The 21,843-nt window shown below is 40.9% G+C and overlaps 1 protein-coding gene across 4 annotated transcripts in view; it reads left to right on the plus strand.

Moving 5' to 3' along the window:
- The first annotated feature begins 2,661 nt into the window (after positions 1–2,661).
- The window catches only part of BRD1 (bromodomain containing 1), a 41,443-nt gene continuing 22,261 nt past the window's right edge, over positions 2,662–21,843 (plus strand). For 3 of the 4 annotated variants that reach the window (XR_013991149.1, XM_081023477.1, XM_081023479.1), the window contains exons 1-7: positions 2,881–3,014; positions 11,257–12,634; positions 15,683–15,839; positions 16,129–16,260; positions 17,504–17,632; positions 18,460–18,772; positions 20,724–20,981. Coding sequence is in view for 3 of the 4 variants with exons in the window: in XM_081023477.1 (XP_080879603.1) it covers positions 11,271–12,634; positions 15,683–15,839; positions 16,129–16,260; positions 17,504–17,632; positions 18,460–18,772; positions 20,724–20,981 (2,353 nt within the window). In the remaining variant the exon portion in view is untranslated. Of the gene's footprint in view, positions 3,015–11,256; positions 12,635–15,682; positions 15,840–16,128; positions 16,261–17,503; positions 17,633–18,459; positions 18,773–20,723; positions 20,982–21,843 lie in introns of all 4 variants that reach the window. The other variant, XM_081023478.1, reaches the window with a different exon arrangement.

A 21,843-nucleotide genomic window follows, 5' to 3' on the forward strand; every position in this document is an offset into this window, starting at 1 on the left:
CTGTATCTTTTTTATTTTTCATCCTCTCTCTCTCTCTCTCTCTCTCTCTCTCTGTGTGTGTGTGTTAAATTAACAGTTCTTAACTTTAAAATGTGCTCACTATTTTGTTACATGGTAGCTGGCCTTATTGAAGACCCTACTGTTTGCTTTAGATTTTACCTTTACGTTTTAGTTCTGCACAGTGCTTTTTTTCTAGAAAAATAGATGCCAGTACGCACAATGAAGTTGTTACAGTAGGTAGCACACTTTTTAACAACAAAAAGGTGCCATACTGAGTACCCTTGCGTATCCTCTTGGGGGAGGGGGGGAGAAGCACTGGTCCTACACTTGATTTCCCCCTGCTGTATCTAAATGAAGTTATATCTAACCCTTTTAATAAAAAATTAAAAGGAGAGTTGATTGTTAAGTACAGCATTCAGCAACATACTTTGCTCATAGCAAAGAAGTGTGTGGATGCAGCTTGAAGTTGCTAATAAAGCTGATAATAGGAATGCTTTGTTTTTAGTTCTCCAGCGGAAGGAAGCTGGCTTAAAATGCAGTGATATGGAGGAACTTGAGAAGGTCAGAGGAAGATTAAAAAACAACGGGGATGACAGATTTGAATCATTTATTTAACTTAAATAATTTTATCAATAGCTGAGGACTTATAAAAAAAAGGCTTGTAATTAAAGGCTGTTGTAATGCATTATGTCATGTAGGCCTGAAATATGTGGTGTGAGCTGTATTTTGAATACTTGGTTATCTTTCAATGAATGTTACCCTTTATACAGAAAGTAATTCTTAAAAAGTGTAACTGAAAGTACTAGAATGCTGTAATTACAGATAAGGGAATAAAATAGTTTAGTATTTTTGCAAGAATCCCTTGAGAACAAGGACAGCTGGCCATTCCCTAAAATTAACATAATATAGACAGAATTCAGCTTCTTTTTTATTTGTATTATCGCCATATGAATATGTTGGGCATCTTTGCTACAAACTAACTTCAGGCCCTTTGTTTCCAAACTCTTATTTAAGATTGTTGATTGATATGGGTGTTTGCATCACATGTTGGAATTGCACCTTACTGTGGGTTCTAAAGTCTTACTTCTCCCACTTTTATTCTTTTATTGTGTGACAGTCCTGAGCATTACTTAATTCAGTTTGAGACCTGGTTCCATGCAGATACTTGTCACATGGCAGATAAACAGGGGTGCCCACATACTATTGCCACAAAGCTTGCAGTATAGGGATACGGGAACCTTGAGCTCTGCAGAGTATTATTGCACTACAGCTCTAACCATCCTTGACAATATTGGCCGAGACTGATAGAAATTGGGAGTCCAACATCTAAGGACCCGAAGGGCAATATTCCAATAACAATGTATCAGTATTAAATCCTAATACTATAGAGATGTTGCCTGTGGAAACAGAAAATATCCTCAGTAACATAAAGAATACAAATGTTTATGTTACTAACAGAACATGTGGCAATGCATACCATTAAAAATGTTTCCCCTCCATTGACAGACTCAATATAGTAAACTTTTTTTTTTACTTAACTTTTTAATATTCTCTTGGAAGCCGCCCAGAGTGGCTGGGGAAACCCAGCCAGATGGGTAGAGTATAAATAGTATATTATTATTATTAATCATATAATTAAAAGCATTTTTTACCATCCAATGAAATATAATAGTTTCATGTACTTTCACTATGATCTACAAGCTACAGGACTGCCTTCAGGTGTCTTCTAAAAGTCAGAGAGTTATGTCCTTAAGATATCAATGACTTCCCTTCTTCTCTTTCCATTGTTCATTTCACCTATCACAAATCCCTGCATATTTTATCTATATAAAAAAACCTATACCAGGGATGTCCAAGCAGTAGATCACGATCTACCGGTAGATCCCCAGCTGATCCTGGTAGATCACTGGATCCTTATGTACAAAAAGTTATGGGGGGAAAGCTAAAAAACTCGGTGCAATCCCCCCCCCCCAAAGGTCAACAACTCTGGGCACTTCCCTCCTAAAGAAATTCTGGGCAAGCCATCCATCCCAGGCTCGCTCCTCCTCCCTCCAATGACAATGGGTAGATCACTGCCAGTTTTTTAATACTAGGAGTAGATCACAGTCTCTTGGGAGTGGGACATGCCTGCCCTATACCATTCAGCATTCCATTATTTTATCCATGAAAACTTGGAAAAGTGAGCTTTCACGGGAGTGCCAAAAGTATGTCAGTGAAGGCGGGCCCCAAGTTGGGGGCCGAATCCTGGCTTTAAAGTCCTCGGCTTCAAAAAAGATGAAGATCTAAGGGGCTTGGGTCCGTTTAATCGTCCCAAATACAGTGGGATCTGGAGCGCCAAAGAACCTGACTCCCCAGCCGATTCTACGAAAGATTCTCCTCGCACCTGGCTCCGCAAGGAGAAAACGCCACGCCGCGGAAGATCGCCCAAGAAAGGGCCTCGTGCTCCCTTCCCATCCGCCGCGTCCATTCCTGAACCCGGCGGCAGCCTGCGCTCTTAACAAACCCGACGCGCTCTCGGCCCCGCCCACCTCGCGAGGATTGGTTGGCGGCGGGCGGATGACGAAGACGACGGCGGGCGGAGCCTCCCTGGCCCCGCCCCCAGAACGCGCGTCGTCGTCGTCCGCGGGGGTGGGAGGTGCCTGGCGCCCTCGCGTCCCGCTGCTGCTGCTGCTCCTCCCCCGCCTCCCTCCCTCCCCTCCCCCGCCGGCGCGAGCGCTGTGGTGAAGCCGCCGCATTGTTTGTGCCGAAGGGGGGAGGAGGAGGAGGGGAAGGTTCTCGGCCACGGGAGCCTCGGCGACCAACCCGCAGCCGGCCCTCCGCCCCCGAATGCGTCGCGGCAGCCGGAGACAGCAACCGCCGCCGCCGCCGCCGGGAGCCCCAAGGCGGCCGGGACAGCGCGGACGACCAGGCCCCTCCCTCAGTCTCCTCACAGCCGCTCGGCGTTAGCAAGCTGAGGGAGCCGCCATTAGCCCCGGAGTCTCGCAGCCAAGGGAGGGGTCGGCCAGCTCCCTCAGGTGAGCGCCCGCGGGCCGTCAAACCGCGACCCCCTCCCCCTCCGCGCCACCACCCACCTCACGGGCGGGCGGGCGCCATGTTTGCGGCCCGAGCATTGTCCCGGGTGGGGGGGGGGAGGAAAAGCGAGGCGGGCCCGGCGGGGAGAGGTAGGGCCTCGCAAAGGAGAAGGCGCCGGGCCTGGCGTGGGAGGAACCACTCGGCGAGAGGGGAGGGGCGGTGGGGGAGGGGAAGGAACCATCGGCGCGCCAGCGGGAGGGGCGCCCGCTGTTGTTGATGTCGCGGGCGGGGGAAAGGCGACGTTCGGGGAAGGGGGTGGGCGGCGGCGGGGGTTGTACGGGAATCTCGTGCAGGGCGCAACCATTCCGCGAAACCGAGGAGGGGGCGGGGAGGATTGGGGAGAGGGAGGGTGGCCCGCGCCTCCCGCAAACCGATCGTGTCTTCCTGTTTCGCCTCGTTCCCGTCGGGGAGGAAAGGGTTACTTCCTGGGGAGTTCGCTTTCGCTTTCGGGGCGAAGCGCGACTTTCCCCACCTTCCCCCTCGCCTTTCTGTTGTAACTCCCAGCTGGGAGCTGGCCCGGCCGGATTCAGTGCACCGGGTTCCGCAATTTGTAAGAGGAGCGTTACCTCCCAGGGACCAGGGCCTTTTAACTCGTCGGCATGCAGTTGGAAGAGGCTTTCATCTTCCTTTCTGTAACAAGAGATGATGTAAGACGCTCCGCAAATGGACGTGTGATTTATTATTTTGCGTTCCCTAGGGAACTGCAGATAGGGTAAACCCTGACTAGAGTACTATAGTACAAGCCTCGCAAACAGTATGCTTCTTGAGGAAGGCTTTATTTTGGCTGTGTGGTCTGGTGCTAAAATGTCACTTTTAAGACGCTTTGGCTGTTGCTGAACTTCGAGAAATGATGATGATGATTTATACCCCACCCATCTTATCTGGGTTTCCCCAGCCACCCCAGCTCCCAACAGAATATTAAAAACACGATAAAATATCAAACATTAAAAACTTCTCTAAACAGGACTGCCTTCAGATGTCTTCTAAAAGTCAGATAGTTGTTTGCACATACGGTGAGCATTTCTTTCTGTCATTCTTCTAGACGTGGAATTCATTCTCTCTGAACTAGATTTTATCTAGTTTATGATAGAGGAATATGCTCTCAGAATAACTTGCATGGTTTTTCCTTTTCTCATGATTTTTCTTGTTTTTAAAGTCCATGGGGAAATAGTTGTAGTTTAGCACGATAATTTCTTCCACAGTTTTAGTTTAGTTTTCATTTATATAATGTCTGAGATTTTGAAATGAATTATGGCTGTCAAATAGTACTGTAAACACAGCTTGGGTATTTTAAAGTTTGCTTGGATCTAAAAATGTCTGGATGCGAGAGGTCTTTCTGTCATCAGTTCACTAATTATAAAATGAGAGAAGTAGTGGCCTACCTCACAAGGTTGTTAAGTCAGTTGCTTCTCTAAGGATTCAATCTGATTCAGTGTGATGGGTAAATCCCATTGAACTGGAAAGCCATAGAATTATGTCGTAATAGCTCTCTATAAAAAGCTTAGAAATGCTCCCCATTGTGTACACACACAAACATAGCCCTCTTTCTGTTGCAAAAATTGAAATGTGACATTGGATTTGATGCAGTTCAGTCTGGAACCAGTAAAAAAAAAAAGCAGGGGAGGTGGGAGATGAGTTGCAAGCTACCAGAACAGGTATGAGTGGCTGTTTCATAAGAGTGCCAATTTTGATGAAGGTTTGAATAGATGCCTCTTGCATTTGGGTGTTCACTCGATGAACTAGCTATTAAAACACTGCAATTTCACAAAGTTCATATAGCTTCTGCTCCTCTTTCTTACCCCTCAGTATTTGTGATTAAAGATTTAGTGGGAATATTTGCACTTCCCAAAAGTGCTTATTGTGGAAAAAATGTCAACACAATTTGAAAATAAGGAATATTCATCCTCTGTAACATGGGGAAGTGGGAGAACTGTTATTTGAAGGGTGGGCATTGACACAAATGTTTCAAATAGAGTTGGTGCCATGCATTACCCATGAATATGTGTAAAATGTTTTCCCCAGTGCAGACATTTGTTGAGTGTTGCTTGTTTTATGTCTTCAGATATCATTGCACAGCTACCCTATTCTTTTCTTACTAACAGCTGCGGTTACTGGAAAAGAAAATGATGATTACTATCCAGTAGTCTTCTATTACTACTTTCTCAAGAAGCAGCTGTTGCCTGTTGAATTGCTTTCTGATACATGTTTTGCAGTCTGCACAGTTTTCTAAAGTAATATAACAAAGCTAAATTTTGCAGTGATAACTTTATAAATACTATTTTGTTTTGTGCTTCAGTTCTTTTTATAAGCTGTATAAGAAGCTTTATAAATTACGACAGTCTAAGCTCAAATAAACCACAAACACAACCAGTTATTGGGTAATAGCACAAAAAAGATTGTGACCTAAGAATCATTCTGCATGTGAAGGCGTGCAGGACTTGGGGCCTGTGTCCATAAAATGTTTGAGCAAGTTTTTTTTAGGCATTCATTCCTTTAAGTGTCTGTTCTAGCTTTGTAGTCCATGGGGGAACAGTGGGAGGAAGGGAGATAGGGTGCTTTGCTCAAGATTACCAAATACTAGTAACCCTTTGCAACTTTAACTCCATTGGCATACTTGTCATCTGGGTGCATGGACCTTCCTGTTGTGGTTGTAGCATCCGCAAAGGCAAGGGATACCCATAGTATATCTGTCCTGCTACACCCCACTCGCAGATGTGTGCTTCCCAAACCACGAACTCATTTTCCTTGACTATATTGTGGATATGAGAGTTGTACACAGACCAATATTTCCCATAACAGCCTAGTTCACTGAGTTTTCATATACTGAGCTGGAGGACATGGAAATACAGGACCTTTGCCCTGTTCATTTGGGGGATTCTGTGTACGTGTACATACAAAGAAGGATTTTTACCTCCCATGCTTTTTAAGGTGAATACGTGAATGCACATGAAGCTATTGGTGATGTGGGCATTTAAAATTAAATACAGTCTGGAGTAGGCATATGTGATCTTGTGTAGGTGGCATAAGCCCTTCAGCGCACTTGATGCACACCCTCTTGTGCACTTACTGAAATGAAATAATTAGCTTTTTATCAAACCTCTCAGAGGAATTGAGTGAACTTAGATAATGGTTGAAAAAATTATATTTAATTTAATATGCTTTTACTAACTGCATGAAATTATTCTAATCCTCGGGGAGCAAAGCTTTCCTTAGTAACGTTGAATGGTTGTATGGCTCAAAATGATCAAGGCTAGCCACAGTTTTTTACTGATTAAAACAAGTTGACCACTTACTGTGGTCCATGTTCAAAGAAGCTAATTCATTGTTGACTGTGCTGTAGTTTAGTCTGGAAAATAGCACTGAGGCTATCCAGATAATACTTTGTTTTATTGTCTAGTAGTCATAGTCTTGCTTTGTTCCTGATAGAAAGAGTAAAATTGATCCTGTGGCAGTGAAGGTTGGTGCCTTGGGGAGAGAATCTGACGCTGTGAGACAGTCTTCTCCAACCTTTTGTCCTCCAGATAGTTTGGACCGTTGGCCATGCTGGCTGGGTCTGATGGGAGTTGTAATCAAAACATCTGGAAAATCTGCCTTAACTGAATACTTGTTCAACAGATAGTTTGACAGAGTTTATTTATTGAATGAAAAATAATTGCTGTATACAGAACAATAAAATTTGCCTACACTGTTTGTAAACAGGAAAGTTCACAGAAATGGCCAAGGTGTGATTTTGTTCCTTTCGTTTTTGAAATCAACTCACTGTATTTCCTTTCTTTCACATTTTGGCATGTGAATTTTTACAACATAACTCTTCTTTTTCTCTCTTGCCCTGTTCCCCATTAGAAGCACATTGGATCCCTCACAGGTGCTGCCTCGTACTTGCATTTGTGTACTGTACTGTATTAAACACCAGCATTTTCCAGCAAATTTCTGACCCTATTACAAGTCAGAGCCATTCAAATATCATTTTTCTACTGATGAGCAAGTCAAGCAATTCACTAAAGGGGAAGGAACCAATGTCCCACTTCTTCCCAAGCATATCAGTCATAATTATGTTCCTCCAAGTTTTCTCCAAATGATTTTTTTATGGGCTCATTTACACTGCATCACAACATTTGCTGGTTCATAACTACAAATTGTATCAGTGTCTGCTTTAACCCAGAACCTGAAAGTGTTGCTATATTTCATTATGAAAACTGTCTTTTCTCAGAGGCAAGTAAAAGAGATACGTACACAAAATATACCATCCTCTGTATAATTTCCAGACAGTATGTATTAAAAGCTACACAACCATAAACACAAGTGAAATCCTATAACATCAGGTAAAATGGTTCCTATTCCACATAAGAAAAATAAGAACATTATGAAAACAATCTTTGTTGAAAGTAATATAGGTCACAATCATGAATTATGTATATATTGTAGTTGAACAAAAATATCTACAAATTCAACATTGGATTTAATTCTGTGGGTTTCACGTGCTGGCTTAGATTAGGCTACTCGTGCAACAGAGTTGTTTCTTTACCCCTAAAATCTGTTCCTCGCAGTTGGTGTGGGGAGAGATCCTTTTCTCACTGTAGCCCTCCATGTGCAATCCCATGTTACTTGGCTTTGGAGAGCTCTGTGGGTTGCAGTCAGAAGGAGTCGGTGAGGAACCACTGCATGAAAGACCTTGTGCAAGTCATTTTTCATAATTGGAGGCCCATTTTGCTTGATAGAAGAGTAGAATGCAATCCTCAATACTGTGGAGCGAAGGAGAATAAAAAAGTGTTAAGTATTTGTTGACATCTGTCAGTTAGTTGCTATAACAAATCCTTCATAGAAATCAGCATCTGATGCTCACTTCACATTTCTTTGCAGAGGTCCATTTTAAAAATATTTCAAGACATCCTGTATTAGAAACAAGGGGATAGATTTTTCTTTTCTTTCTTTCGCACTGGTGGTGGTGCGAGGCCCCAGGGATTACCTGATGGAACATTGTCTTGTATAGCTATCACCTCTCCAATGATAGCCTTAGATGCCTTCATTTACAGGCTGTATTTTACTGGTACCATTCCGTTCCTTGCACCAAAATTTTCAAGCTCTGGTATACTGTATTTTTCGCTACATAGGGTGCACTGGACCATAGGGTGCACCTAGTTTTTAGGGGGGGGGGAATAAAGAAAAAAAAAATTATTTCCCCCCCTAGCCCCAAAGAGCAAAGAAGCCAAGACAGCCAGCGGGATCCATCCCGCTGGCTGTCTTTGCTTCCTCTTTAGCCACGCACAACCTCTCCAGCCGGGAGAGGCTGCGTGTGGCTTTGGCAGAAGCCAAGAAATGCTCTGAAGGTTTACGGATAGCTGCCTGAAGCCCAGGGAGCGCAGTGGGAGTTGGCACTGTGCTCCCCGGGCTGCAGGCTGCTATCCATAAGCCTTCAGAGCCCGACAGGAACTCCCACCGCACTCCGAAGGCTTGCGGATAGCTTCCTGAAGCCAGGAGAGCGAGAGGGGTCGGTGCGCACCGACCCCTCTTGCTCTCCAGGCTTCAGCAAAAGCCTGCATTTGCGCCATAGGACGCACACACATTTCCCCTTCATTTTTGAAGGGGAAAAAATGCATCCTATAGAGCGAAAAATATGGTAATTCAATATCTGTCTTCAGGATAATCCATCTAAATAAAACAAATAAGTGCAAAATAAACTTTCCAAATAATGTTAAAGTGTTTGATCCAAAAGGCTATGCACAGTATTCTGCAAATGCATTGGAGCTTCCTAGCTCCTTTCATTGCAGGTGTACTATCTCTCACTCTGTCATTCAAACACACACACACACACTCACTCTTACTTTTCTCCATTCTGCCTCCTTGCTTTTGGAAGTCACAGGACCCTTCAGGATTCTTCATGCTGTGAAATGCTGCAAAAATTGGCAGCCCCAATCCGTACCAGCAGCAGGTTTTTTTCTGCCTGTGCATAGGACTCTGGTGTCAGTGAAGTGTACTTGTTTTAGTTTATGCTATGTTACACCTGTGAATGATGGATAGTTGTTTGAACGTGAATTAAGGAGTGGCTCACTATTTCAAATATATATAGTGAAAGTAGGAAGTGGCATGCCCAATGAATCATTAATCTCTCCAATAAACAAATCTGCATTCAAAGCTTGCTATTGCTTGAAGGACTGGTTCACATTCTGAAAGCACAAGTGCTTTGTTCTCCCTCTGCTTCTGCCAGTCCTTAGTTGCAGGAAAGCAAGCCAGAAGCTAGCTTTCCATCATGCATGAACCAGAAGTAATGGTTTGTTCCCTCCTCCCACACAAGCCATGAGCAGTATGGCTGGGTGATATATTGTCCAAAACAGTTTTAAAGTCCATATAATGATACTGGTTTCATAATTTTTAACCGGGCAATATATCATGAATCATGATGTGTGTTAGGGCTGGGCGATATATTGTGCAAAAACCTGTTTGAAGTCCATATTGTGATACCAGTTTCATAATTTTTTACCTTGCAATATTTTACAAATTGTGATATGTGTGTGTGTGCTGTGCAAAAATCACAATGTAGGAAAAACCGTGAAGCCATCCAATGCCTCTACATAGCTCCATCCTTATTTCAGACATTGTGATATATCAGTACATTGCATTGTTTAGCTGGTGATATATCACAGTGTTGAAAGGCCAGCCCTAATGAGCAGTATGCAAATATTTGGCTTACACTGTGTGGTGTGTTTGCGAGTTTGGGCAAATGACAACCACTGGTTTGTAAGTAACTTGAAGCCACCCTCCAATTTCTTCTCCAGTATGCTGAAGGCAAAAACAAAGCACAGTCTTTCGATCAATGTGCTCCAACACACTGTTTGATCACTTTATACCAGGGGTGGCCAACTCTCAAGAGACTGCAATCTACTCACAGTTAAAAACTGGTAGTGATCTACCCCCTTTTTGGGGGTTCAGGTCAAAGTTGCCGAGCTTTTAGGAAGGGTGAAGGCCCGTTTTTTGGGGGGAGCACGATCTACCTGTTGGACCTGCCTGCTTTATACCATAGTTTATTTTAAACTATGTTTTAAAATGACATGTGAACTGGACTGTAGACAGGCTCACCAATCGTCTGTTCAAGTTACTAATGAACGTACTGCATATCACATGCTGTTAGTCTTTTTTTCTCCTTTTATTTAATATCAGGCAAAATGTGTTATGCATGTATTTTTAACAGCACAATATTTACATCGACTTCAGTGTCCCTTACTCCCAAGTAAGCGTGCGTAGGATTTAAGCAATGCTGTCACCAGGGAGGCTCTTCTGTTGCCATCACTTAATAGCTTCAGGTTTCAGGTGAAAACATTCCTCTTCAACCAGGCCTTTGACTTTTAACGGTATAGAGCCTTTTAGAGGGGATGGGATACTTTAACGTTTTCTTTTCATTTCTGGTTTTAATGTTTTATGTGTTTTTTAAAAATGACTTTTTCCTGCCTGGGACAAAAAAATGCAACAGATAAATGGAATAATAATAAGAAGTGGATAAACTACTATTTAGTTTTAAGAAATGGGCTTGTTTGTGTCTTGTGTGAGTAGAAAAATGCTTCTGAAACCTTGCTGAATTATTCTGAATGTACCTGCCCTGCTGCAACTTCCTGTTTCTCATCCCAAGCCATTAGACAAGGGCTCTCAACCCTCAGGAGCAGCTTTGGGGTGGTTGTAGTCAGGAAAGCCCTACTGTACAAGCAGATTTTCAATCACAGTTCTCCGGATCCAACTCATTTTGAATACCAGTGACCAGCAAACCAGTAAATATATAATGCTACTAGATCATGCTATAACTCTGTTTCTTCAGATATTGTTAAACTACAATCTTCATCACTTCTAGCCATTGTGGCCAGTAGTCAGGGATGATGGGAGTTGTAGTACAACAACATCTGGGTAGCTAAGGTTGGGGAAGGCTGACTTAATGACAGCACACACATCTGTTTAACTGCAGGGATGTTTTATAAAATGAATTGTTAAGAGTTTTCTTAAATTACAAAAATGTGTGGAGTTCTTACTGTGGTCTTATGAAAGTATTTTGTTTCATAGTTTTTAAATGCCTTCAAGATACTACATTTAATTTTTATCATAGAAACCACCTAGTAGGTAAAAAAATGTTTCTCCGTTTTTCTTTCCTGTTTTCATATTAAAATATACAATTTCATCTTACAATCGTGCTTCTAATTTTAGGTAATCAGTACCAAATGAGGAGGAAAGGAAGATGTCATCGAGTATCTTCAGCAAGGCACTCTTCTTCTCCATGCAGTATTAAACACTCCCCTACTAGAGAAACTTTGACCTATGCCCAGGCTCAAAGGATGGTAGAAATAGAAATTGAAGGGCGATTGCACAGGATCAGTATCTTTGAACCCCTGGAAATTATATTAGAAGATGATCTTACAGCCCAAGAATTAAGTGAATGCAACAGCAATAAAGAAAATAGTGAAAGGCCACCAATCTTTCTGAGAACAAAGAGGCATAGAAACAACAAAGTTAAAAAGAAAAATGAAACGTCTCCGAGTGCGCATGGCATCCCGTCTACAGCAAGTACTCTTCCGGAACCCAAAGTGCATATTGTTGAGTACAGTCCACCTTCTGCACCCCGGAGGCCTCCATCGTACTATAAATTTATTGAAAAGTCTTCGGAAGAACTGGATAATGAAGTGGAGTATGATATGGATGAAGAAGATTATGCGTGGCTAGAAATAATCAATGAAAAGCGAAAGAGTGATGGATTCTCGGTTGTATCGCAAAACATGTTTGAATTTCTTATGGACCGTTTTGAGAAAGAATCTTATTGTGAGACTCAAAAACAGGGTGAGCATCAGTCTTTAATTGATGAAGATGCAGTTTGTTGTATTTGCATGGATGGAGAGTGTCAGAACAGCAATGTAATTCTTTTTTGTGATATGTGTAACTTAGCAGTGCATCAGGAGTGTTATGGGGTGCCATATATACCTGAGGGCCAGTGGCTCTGCAGACAGTGTCTACAGTCCCGTTCACGGCCTGTAGACTGTGTACTGTGTCCAAACAAAGGAGGTGCCTTTAAAAAGACAGATGATGATCGATGGGGACATGTTGTTTGTGCTCTTTGGATTCCGGAAGTTGGATTTGCCAATACAGTTTTTATTGAGCCAATAGATGGAGTTAAGAACATTCCCCCTGCCCGATGGAAGTTAACATGCTACCTCTGTAAACAGAAAGGTGTTGGTGCCTGTATTCAGTGCCACAAAGCAAACTGCTACACAGCATTCCATGTTACATGTGCTCAAAAAGCTGGTTTGTATATGAAAATGGAACCAGTGAAAGAATTAACTGGTAGTGGCACGACATTCTCAGTAAAAAAGACTGCATATTGTGATGTACATACACCACCAGGTTCCATTCGGAGACCTCTGAACATTTATGGAGAAGCTGAAATGAAAAATGGCCTCTATAGAAAAGAGGGCTCTGCCAAAACAAGGTCCACATCAAAGGTCAGAAAAAAGGCTAAAAAGTCAAAGAAGACACCGGCTGAACCCTGTACAGTTATGCCTGCAGTATCTGCTCCGTGTATCCCTCCTCAGAGGTAAGAAAAACGTTAGAAGTCAATGCTTTATTTACCTTAATAGTACGTTAAAGTTAAATTTGCTTTATTTTAATTTTCTTTTAGTTGTCAGCTTATTGATAGGGAATTAAACCTGCAATACTTTATGACACTATTTGACAAACAAGTTAATAGAATTTTTTTAATCTTCTAACTCAGTAACTTAATATTTTTGTAGAAGAGTGAGGATAGCTTTCAGAGTCATCATTGCTGTGGTTTGAGTTCACTTACTGTATTTTTCGCCCTATAGGACGCACTGCCCCATAAGGCGCACCTAGTTTTTTGGGGGGGAAATAAAGGGGGGGAAATTATTCCCCCCCCAGGCGCGGAGCTTCCCCCGACCCCAGCCCCCAGAACAGGCAACTCTCCGCAAGCCGCAGGAGCCCAGCGCCGGGCTCCCGCGCTTTGCAGAGAACTGCGCAAAGCCTGGGTGCGCTGAGCTCAGCGCGCCCAGGCTTCAGCATGCAGGCAACTCTCCGGTGTGGGCTCCCACGGCTTGTGGAGAGCTGCGTGAAGCCTGCATTCGCCCCATAGGACGCACACACATTTCCCCTTCATTTTTGGAGGGGAAAAAGTGCGTCCTATAGGGCGAAAAATAAGGTAAATTGAACAGGAAACCTTTAAATTATTTGCCTAGATCACAGATGGACGGTCTGTAGCCTTTGACCTCATTTTATTCAGCCTTCAGTGTTTCTTGAAGCTGCCACCTTTCCCCATCCCATCAACATTTCTTCTCTCCTCATACATTTCCTACTTACTCTTCTTTGTTTTTCAAAGTGTTCTTCCCCTCCTTATGTAGCTTCGGAGCAACTGCAAGTGGCAGTATTTCGCTTAATTTAAATTTATGTTTGTTTCTCTAAAGAAAATAAATTCCCCTGCTTGTATGGCTTGAGGAAATGGATGTCTGAGAACAAATGGATAGGCTTTTGCTGTTTGCGTGACGCATCGAAAGAATTACTTTTACTTGCTTTCCAAAACAACAGCTATTAATCTGTTGTTCTAAAAAAAAATCCCCTGTATGCTTATTTGAGAGCAACCCTGTCACAGTCCCATGAGACTTTCTTCTGAGTAGACTTGCACAGAATGGTCTTGATTCTCACATTCATCTAGTGAATGTTTCTAGTTCTACCCATCATCGTTTCTGTTTCTGTCCTCCACTGAAATGCAGCCCTGAAAAAGGGGTTTCTACATCCTCAATTAGCAGTTAGAATTTATTTTATTTTATGGGGTTCCCTGTTTTTTTCCAGCTGTGCTATGTTAGTGGAGTTGGGTTTGTGAATCAGGGGGCTATTCAAGAGTGACTTCCTGTTTGTATGATGGTGTCAACCTCTAAACATTCAGAGGGGTTAAACACAAAACATCATGTATATATTTAAATAATTTCATGGAACTCATTAATTTTAGAAAGTAACCTTATTGGCTACATATTGCTTCTTTATATTTTAAAATTATATCCTGCCTTCGTCCCCAGAGGAGCCCAGGGTACTTACTGTGTGTGATGTGATACCCACACTGGAAATGGGTGCTGCACACTTCTACTATTTCATATATTGACTTTGTTTATTTTGAGAAATTGATTCTTAAAGGCAACCCTAACAGGTGTAATATCTTGGGACATATTTGCCTCAACCCAGAAAACTACCGGGCAGACTATTTGGTCTAATCTTGGTATTTTATCTGATATTAGGAAATGTTAAATATTTCCCTTTCCCCTGTGCTTTTAATAGTGTACTACTGCCTATGAAATAATTACACATACAGACCAATGGCCCAGATCCAAGTCTGATTGTACTCAGGGAGGTTGGGAGGGTTGCCAATCTTGCTTTTGATTTATAGCTCCTAATTCTGAATTTAAATTTACTCTTGATGGTTCCCAACCTTCAGGAGCAGTGGAATAGGCACTTGGAGAGAGTGAGTGAGGGCTACATTAGGATGGGTGGCCAAAAAAACACCTTGTATATGTGCATGTGCAGTTCTTTGGATGCTATATGCGGTTCTAATACCTTTGTATACCCCTTGAATAAAATTAGTGAAGTTACATGCAGAAGTGTAAGGAGAATTGTTTCTAATAACAGTTTTAGCACTCAACTGTAAATTTGTTTTCCCCAAAAAATACTTTGGCTAATTACTAGAAGGTTATTTCTGTCTCAACATTCCTAATGCAATCCCCTATTATCCAGATTGGCATACCATGAAGAAGAAAAAAACTAGTGGAAATAAGATGCACCTGTTGGTACTTAGATGAAGCAAATACAGCTGGCATAGTAATAGAAATATAGCAGTCTGATACATCAAACTTGTAAATGGCAACTTGCCTGGATCTTATATCAGTTGAGAATTATCTCTAGGCAACCAGGTTAATTGAAAGAGAGTTGATTCTTTTTTTAGTATTACACAGTCAAATGTGACTTAACAGGTATGTGTTTGGACATGTGATACTATAAGTCTTGTAAACTTGCTTCCCAGGCTTCACTACATAACTTTAGTAGCAAAACCGTTAAATAATTTAATCAAAGAAAGAAGTTCAATGAATATGTATTGATTTGTCAAAGGTCTTAGGGTATGTATGTAGTTCAGGCTCTTTTCTTTCTTGGTCTTTATTGTGAAACATTCCACTAGGAAATAACAGGTGAAAATAACATTCTAGCTATATCAGGTTTGTAAGATTTATGGAACTGTTTATAATACCCTGGTTCTAAAAGTGTGACTAGCTCCCAAGTACCTAAAAGAATTTTCAGTTAGTGTTTCTTAGAGAGCAGTCCCTTACCCCCAGTACATGGTACAACTTTTGAAATCAAGGGGAATTCCAAAACAAGTTTGCGATGTAACATAGGTGTGTCATCCAAAATAAAAGCGGGGCAGGGGGCCACCTGGCTTTCCTGAAGTTCTTTTTACACCAGCCCATGTAAATGTTGGTATCATTTCAAATCAACATTTCCGATTCAGAAGTATTCCATTTTCTTTCTTAATTAATATATGCAGCACTGAGTTACAAAAATTAATATGTTTGTTTCCCCCCCTATGCTTTAGATTAAATAAAATTATGAATCAGGTGGCTATTCAGCGAAAGAAGCAATTTGTTGAAAGAGTACATAGTTACTGGTTACTTAAAAGGTTGTCCAGAAATGGTGTCCCTTTATTGAGAAGACTGCAGTCTAGTTTGCAGTCACAAAGAAACACACAACAGGTATGTATCTTCCGTAATTTCCAGCATAATTAAACTGCTCATGTGATTTGAGTTGATAATATATGGCATAGGTAGCTAGGAACAGTATAATTGTGTATTAAGTGAAAATGAATATGAGATTTTAATTCCTATCTTTGTTCTATCAGAGAAAAGTAGTATACCTGGAATTGTAAGTAACTTCACAGGCTAGCTGGACTCAAAATTATTCTTGAAATGCTTGCTAGAAGCTGCTGTTAGCTGTAGAGTTAAGAGCAGAATAACATAGAAACTACTACTTTTCTTTCGTAAGAGGGAAGATGATGAAGAAACACAAGCCTTAAAGGAGAAGTTGAAGTACTGGCAAAGGCTCCGTCATGATCTGGAGAGAGCACGGCTGCTGATAGAACTTATACGAAAACGAGAAAAGTTAAAAAGAGAACAGGTATATGAGTAATTTTATTTATTAGGATTTTGAAGGGAAACGTTGCCAAGTCAGGATTGATTCAAAGGATACACACTCGGGGACCCACAAATCTTGGATGGCCTTGGTAGCCGCCACAATTTATATTTACCAGAAACCTGCTCTTCTCATAATGAGGGAGGGGTGGGATCCCCTTGTATCTGACATCACACTATGTGGAGGACATCTCTGAAGCATGGTGAACTGTCAGGAAGAACCCCTTTCTCAAATTCTAATCTCCAGGGGTTTTTTAAGCGTGTGTCATGCTCCATTTCTGAAACACTTTGGACGCCCACAAAGTGTATGTGCATGAATCCTACCCTCTTCCCAATCTTAGAGCTTTGGGGATCAGAGATCTCGTGCCTTTGTACTGTGCTTGCTCATAGAATTGGAAGGTACCCCAAAGATTGCCTAGTTCCAGCAAACCTAGCGCTGCATCCCAGATGGCTGGCCATCCAGCATTAAAACACTTTAATGAATAAGAGTTAAATAAGAGTTAATAAGAATTAAAACATTTTAATGAATAAGCAGCTTGCATTGTCAGAAAGTTGTTTCCTAATGTTTAGTTTAATTCTGTCCCTTCCCCCCCGCTTTGTCATTTGAGCCCAGTGTTTTTGGGTCCTGCCTTCTGGAGCAACAAAAAACAAATTTGCTGTTGCTTATGTGATGGCCATCTTCAGATATTTGACTACGGCTATCGTGTCATTTTTTAAAAGCCTTTTCTCCAAGCTAAACATACCCAACTCCTTCAACCTTTCCTAATAGGCCTTAGTCTCAAGATCCCTAACTTTCTCTGTAGGTGTTTGTGCATGTTTCAGGACAACTTGGAACAGCCTTAGAGCACCTTGGAAGTGTGGCATAACTGGGAAGGCTCCAAACTTTGAAAGAGCACCATGATTATGTGTCGTGTTTTCATTGGTATACTCTCCTCTTGAATGTTACCTATGGCTCTACGTTAGTTGTATTGCCAAAAGCACACGGGGTTTTGTAATTAAGCTGTAAACATTGCCAAATACAGGCAAATCAATGTTTCCTTGTTACTGCACATTGAACATACATCACATATAACATTTAAGCTGCAGTACTTCGTGAGTAAGCACCATTAAACTTGTTGGAATTATTTCTGAATACAGTTGCTTAGGATTGATAAATTTAATTTTTCATACTTACAGTCTGCAATCGTATCCATGAATGAAATGGGCTCTGTTTGTCTTCCATTGCATAGATCAAAGTGGAACAGGTTGCCATGGAACTTCAGCTAACTCCATTTACTGTACTACTGCGGTCAGTTCTAGACCAACTACAGGAAAAGGATTCTGCTCGCATATTTGCTCAACCAGTGAATCTTAAAGAGGTGAAACTTTAATATTTCTGATACAGTTGATCAGTTTTGTATTGAAGCGCTAGCTTAGTAGCCATAGGTGTCATGGAATTTCATGCAGGTGAGTGAGTAACCTGGCTGAGGATGGACAGATCACTCCATTCCTCCTCTGCACTTAGTATAGAGATTGAGGGAGTTGCCAGAGAAGAAAAGTCCCCCTCTGCCATCAGCATAGAAATACACTGCAGGATGTGGAACCTGGTAAAAAAAGAATTGGTATCACCAGACTTGCACATGAAGGATAATATGCTTTAATTTGCAAACAATAAAATGTTAATACCTTCATTTTCTAGACTTAGTGAAAGCATAAATATAAAAATAATTATTTTGTTAAAATTAAACATTAAAGGAGGAATCCAGTATCTGTTGGTGCAAGGATTTCTGCTCCCGCTAGTGCAACTGTTTAGTTCAATCCAGCCCTAATAATTTGATTCTTCAACCAGGTGATAGCATTTAATCATACAAATATCAAAAAGAGTACTTTAGATTATTTTCTAGCTTAAATATTAAAATTAATTTGTCTGTGCCCAGGTCACTTTAAAATAAAGGTTGCCTTTAAAAATAGATTAAGGGAACAGGTTTGGAAAGTGCAAAGCTTCAAATTATCAAGGTCACAAACGTACACATCTATACATTTATACATTTCTATGTATATCATTCAATATTTTTAGGAAAAAACTAAGTAAGTTTTGCTTAGTATACTATATACTATATGGTGTAGTTTATAGTATATTTATATTTCTGCTTCAATCAAAGAGCAAAGAATAAAAAATATTTTTTTTTAAAAAATGTACTTGCAGGTTCCAGATTATTTGGATCATATTAAACATCCTATGGATTTTTCTACTATGAGAAAACGGTTGGATGCCCAAGCTTATAAAAATCTCAACGAGTTTGAAGAAGATTTTAACCTTATCATTGAAAACTGTATGAAATACAATGCAAAAGATACAATATTCTATAGAGCTGCTGTGCGGTTAAGAGATCAAGGAGGTATTGTTCTGCGACAAGCTAGAAGAGATGCGGAGGCAATTGGGTATAATAACGAAACTGGAATGCACTTACCTGAACGGCCTAAACTTGAATCTCCTCCACCTTTTACCTGGGAAGATGGTAAGGACGCATCAGAATGAATGCCGATACAATATTTTCAGGTTATTGAGTGGGTCAATTCTTGTTCAGAATTCTTGAAGCCTTTTATACAAGGTGTGTTTCTCACACAAAGCTCATCTTTGCCTATAGCACTAAGCCCTTAAACATGGTTTATTAAAATCTACTGTGCATGAGCTATGTGCAACCCATGCATTCCTATGTCACTCCTCTTCTTTCACAAGTGGAAAGAAACTATGAAGTGGAAAGTTTAATGTTATATCCAAACCCAGCATGTAATGTTAAGTACAAGCCACAATTTATAGCCAGCTTTAAGTGATGGTTGTTGGCTTAGCCATTAAAAAAACAACAACATGATCTCAGGTTCGAAACACAAAAGCTAGGACCGCTTCATTCCCAGGAACAAAGGAGTGAAGTTAGGCAGCATATGCAGTGTGGTTTGATAAATGAAGCTTCATGGCTTAGCAGTATATGCAATTCGTACCAAAGTGTGGCGCTTTAGGGATATGGCAAGGGTTTCCTGCACTTGCGGCATCGTGGGGACTGCTGTAATGTAGAAAGCCCTATCACAAATTATTTGTATTTCTGAGATTAAAGATCATTTTGTGATGTGAAGCAGGAGGACTGCTCTTAGGAAAGTAAATACTGAAATCCTATTGTTTATTTGCATGTTTTGTGGACTCTGCTTCTGGAATGTAGGTGTTGCAGTAGGGAAAAAGTGTTGGACAGTAAAAAAAAACCTCTTATAAGAGCATAACAAAGCAAAATAAAAAATAATTTAGAGTAGAAAGAAGGCAAAACATTTTAACATGGGAGGTTAAACTAGGGGTGAATGGACGTTCCTCATTTCATTCTGGATTCCTTCCACAGATTAACTGACAGTGCCTGTTATGTTTGTCTTCCAGTTTATAGTGAATTTCTAGAACATGTACTATTTGCTTTTGCCACAGCTTCCTGTTTCTACCATTAATTTGCATAATTTCCCCATCTACTCACTCCTACCCCGATAAGATTTATATTCCTGCCTGTATCATAATTATCATTCTGGCCTCCTAGGAAAAGAAAGGAATCTTGATTTCAGCTTCTGCACATACAGAAGCAATTTTTAATGTATATGTCGAGAGAGTTAATTAAACCTGTGGTAGGCTTTCTTCCTTCAAAAGCATGTATGTAAACTAGCAGTACTGCAATAGTAATCCATTTGTTATTATGCCGTGAGATTTGAGAAAAAGCACTTCTCATACATTCATATGAGATTTCAGGGAAAGTGAATAAGATCATCAATAGAGCTTGTGGAGCTGCCAGGACAGTTTTAGCATTGAATATTTGACACTGCCATCTTGAATCATACCATTGGCTCATTTTGGTCAGTATTGTTCATTGTGATTAGATGTAACTCTCAGGTTTCAGGCATTGGTTTTGTCCAGCCCTGCTATTGAGGGTCCTTTCAAGTGGAGATGCCAGTGATTAAATCTGGGTCCTTTGGCATGCAAATTTAGTACAGTCGCACCTTGGTTGTCGAACGCCTTGGTACTCGTACGTTTTGGCACCCGAACGCCGCAAACCCAGAAGTGAGTGTTCCAGTTTGAGAATGTTCTTTGGAATCCGAACATCCAACTGCTGCTTCTGGGGCTTCCAACTGAGTGCAGGAAGCTGCTGCAGCCAATCAGAAGCTGCCCCTCCGTTTTTGAAGTCGAATGGACTTCCAGAATGGATTCAGTTCAAGAACCAAGGTACGACTGTACTTTGGAACATCTGCTTTGCATGAGGAACGTCCACTGCACAAGAGACCGCTGTCTGAAATCCTAGAGATTTCCTAGGTATGTTTTATAGTAGAACAGAATCCTACAATTTATCAAGTGTTTCTGCTGCACCCGTGTCACACTGTTTTAGCTGTGCTCTTAATGCTATAGGGTGAAAAACACTGTTCAAATGTCTATGTTTTTAACTTCAGTGGATAGGTTACTGAATCCTGCTAACCGAGTGCACATGTCTTTGGAAGAACAGCTGAAAGAGTTACTAGAAAAACTTGATCTCACCTGTGCAATGAAATCCAGTGGTTCTAGGAGTAAGCGAGCAAAGCTTTTAAAGAAAGAAATTAACTTGATTCGCATCAAGATAAGCCAGCAACAGCATCAGCCCTCTCAGATTGAATCAGGTATTGGAAGTTTTGAAGAAGAAAATGCAGTATTAGAACAAGAAGGCGAAGAAGGTAAGATGTATTAATTTAAGCAAGTATTAATAAAAAGTTGATAGAAATTGCCACAATCCTTGAGTGAAAGGGGATAAGAAATTACTTAGTGTTATCAAAAGCCCTGCACTTCTGTATACTTTTGTAGGTTCTAAATACAAATTTAGGAATCTAAACTTAATTTGTTTAGTATATAATCAGAGGTGGGTATTTTAGAAAAAGGTTTTATTCTCTTATGTTCCCTGCCCAGATTCCAAGAGTACCTTAATCCTACAATGAATGAATTACAAATAATTGCTTCTGAGTAAACATGTATAATATCAGAGTGATGCTGGCAGGATTGCACAGGGATTAAGAGATTTCAGAAAATCCATATTTGTGCATCCTTGCTCAGTTTCTTGCAGCAGTAAAATAAGTTTGTTTTCCAGATAAGCTAGAAATCGCTATAATCCAGTTTAAAAGGGAGCATGTAGGAATGGAAAAAATAAGAGTAGATTGAAGAGGTGAGAATAATCTAATGTGCCTAAAGAAGCTTACTGTTGCACCTATCTGTTTCCAAGTGATTATCCAGTTTTTACATTACATAGAAAGTTGCATTTGTTGCGGTGGGCCTTCATATTTTCATTAGTGGCTAGTTTCTTTCCCTGCTGTCGCATTGGAAATTGCTCCCAATACACGCGGTAAGGCAGTTGTTTATAGCTCAGGTGCACATGTTTGCTATGTCTACTGTCTTCACAGTCATGGCCATGCAGGTTTTATAGGTGAACTGCAAAAAAGGGGAAAAACAGAAAAATTAAAAGGTTGAGATGTGACTAAAGAATGTGTGCTGGATCCTTTTTTAAGTCAAAAATATGGAAACGGTTAAAATCCAAAGCAAGTTTAA

Source organism: Podarcis pityusensis, assembly GCF_964106645.2.
Source record: "Podarcis pityusensis genome assembly, chromosome: 10".
NCBI classification, from domain to species: domain Eukaryota; kingdom Metazoa; phylum Chordata; class Lepidosauria; order Squamata; family Lacertidae; genus Podarcis; species Podarcis pityusensis.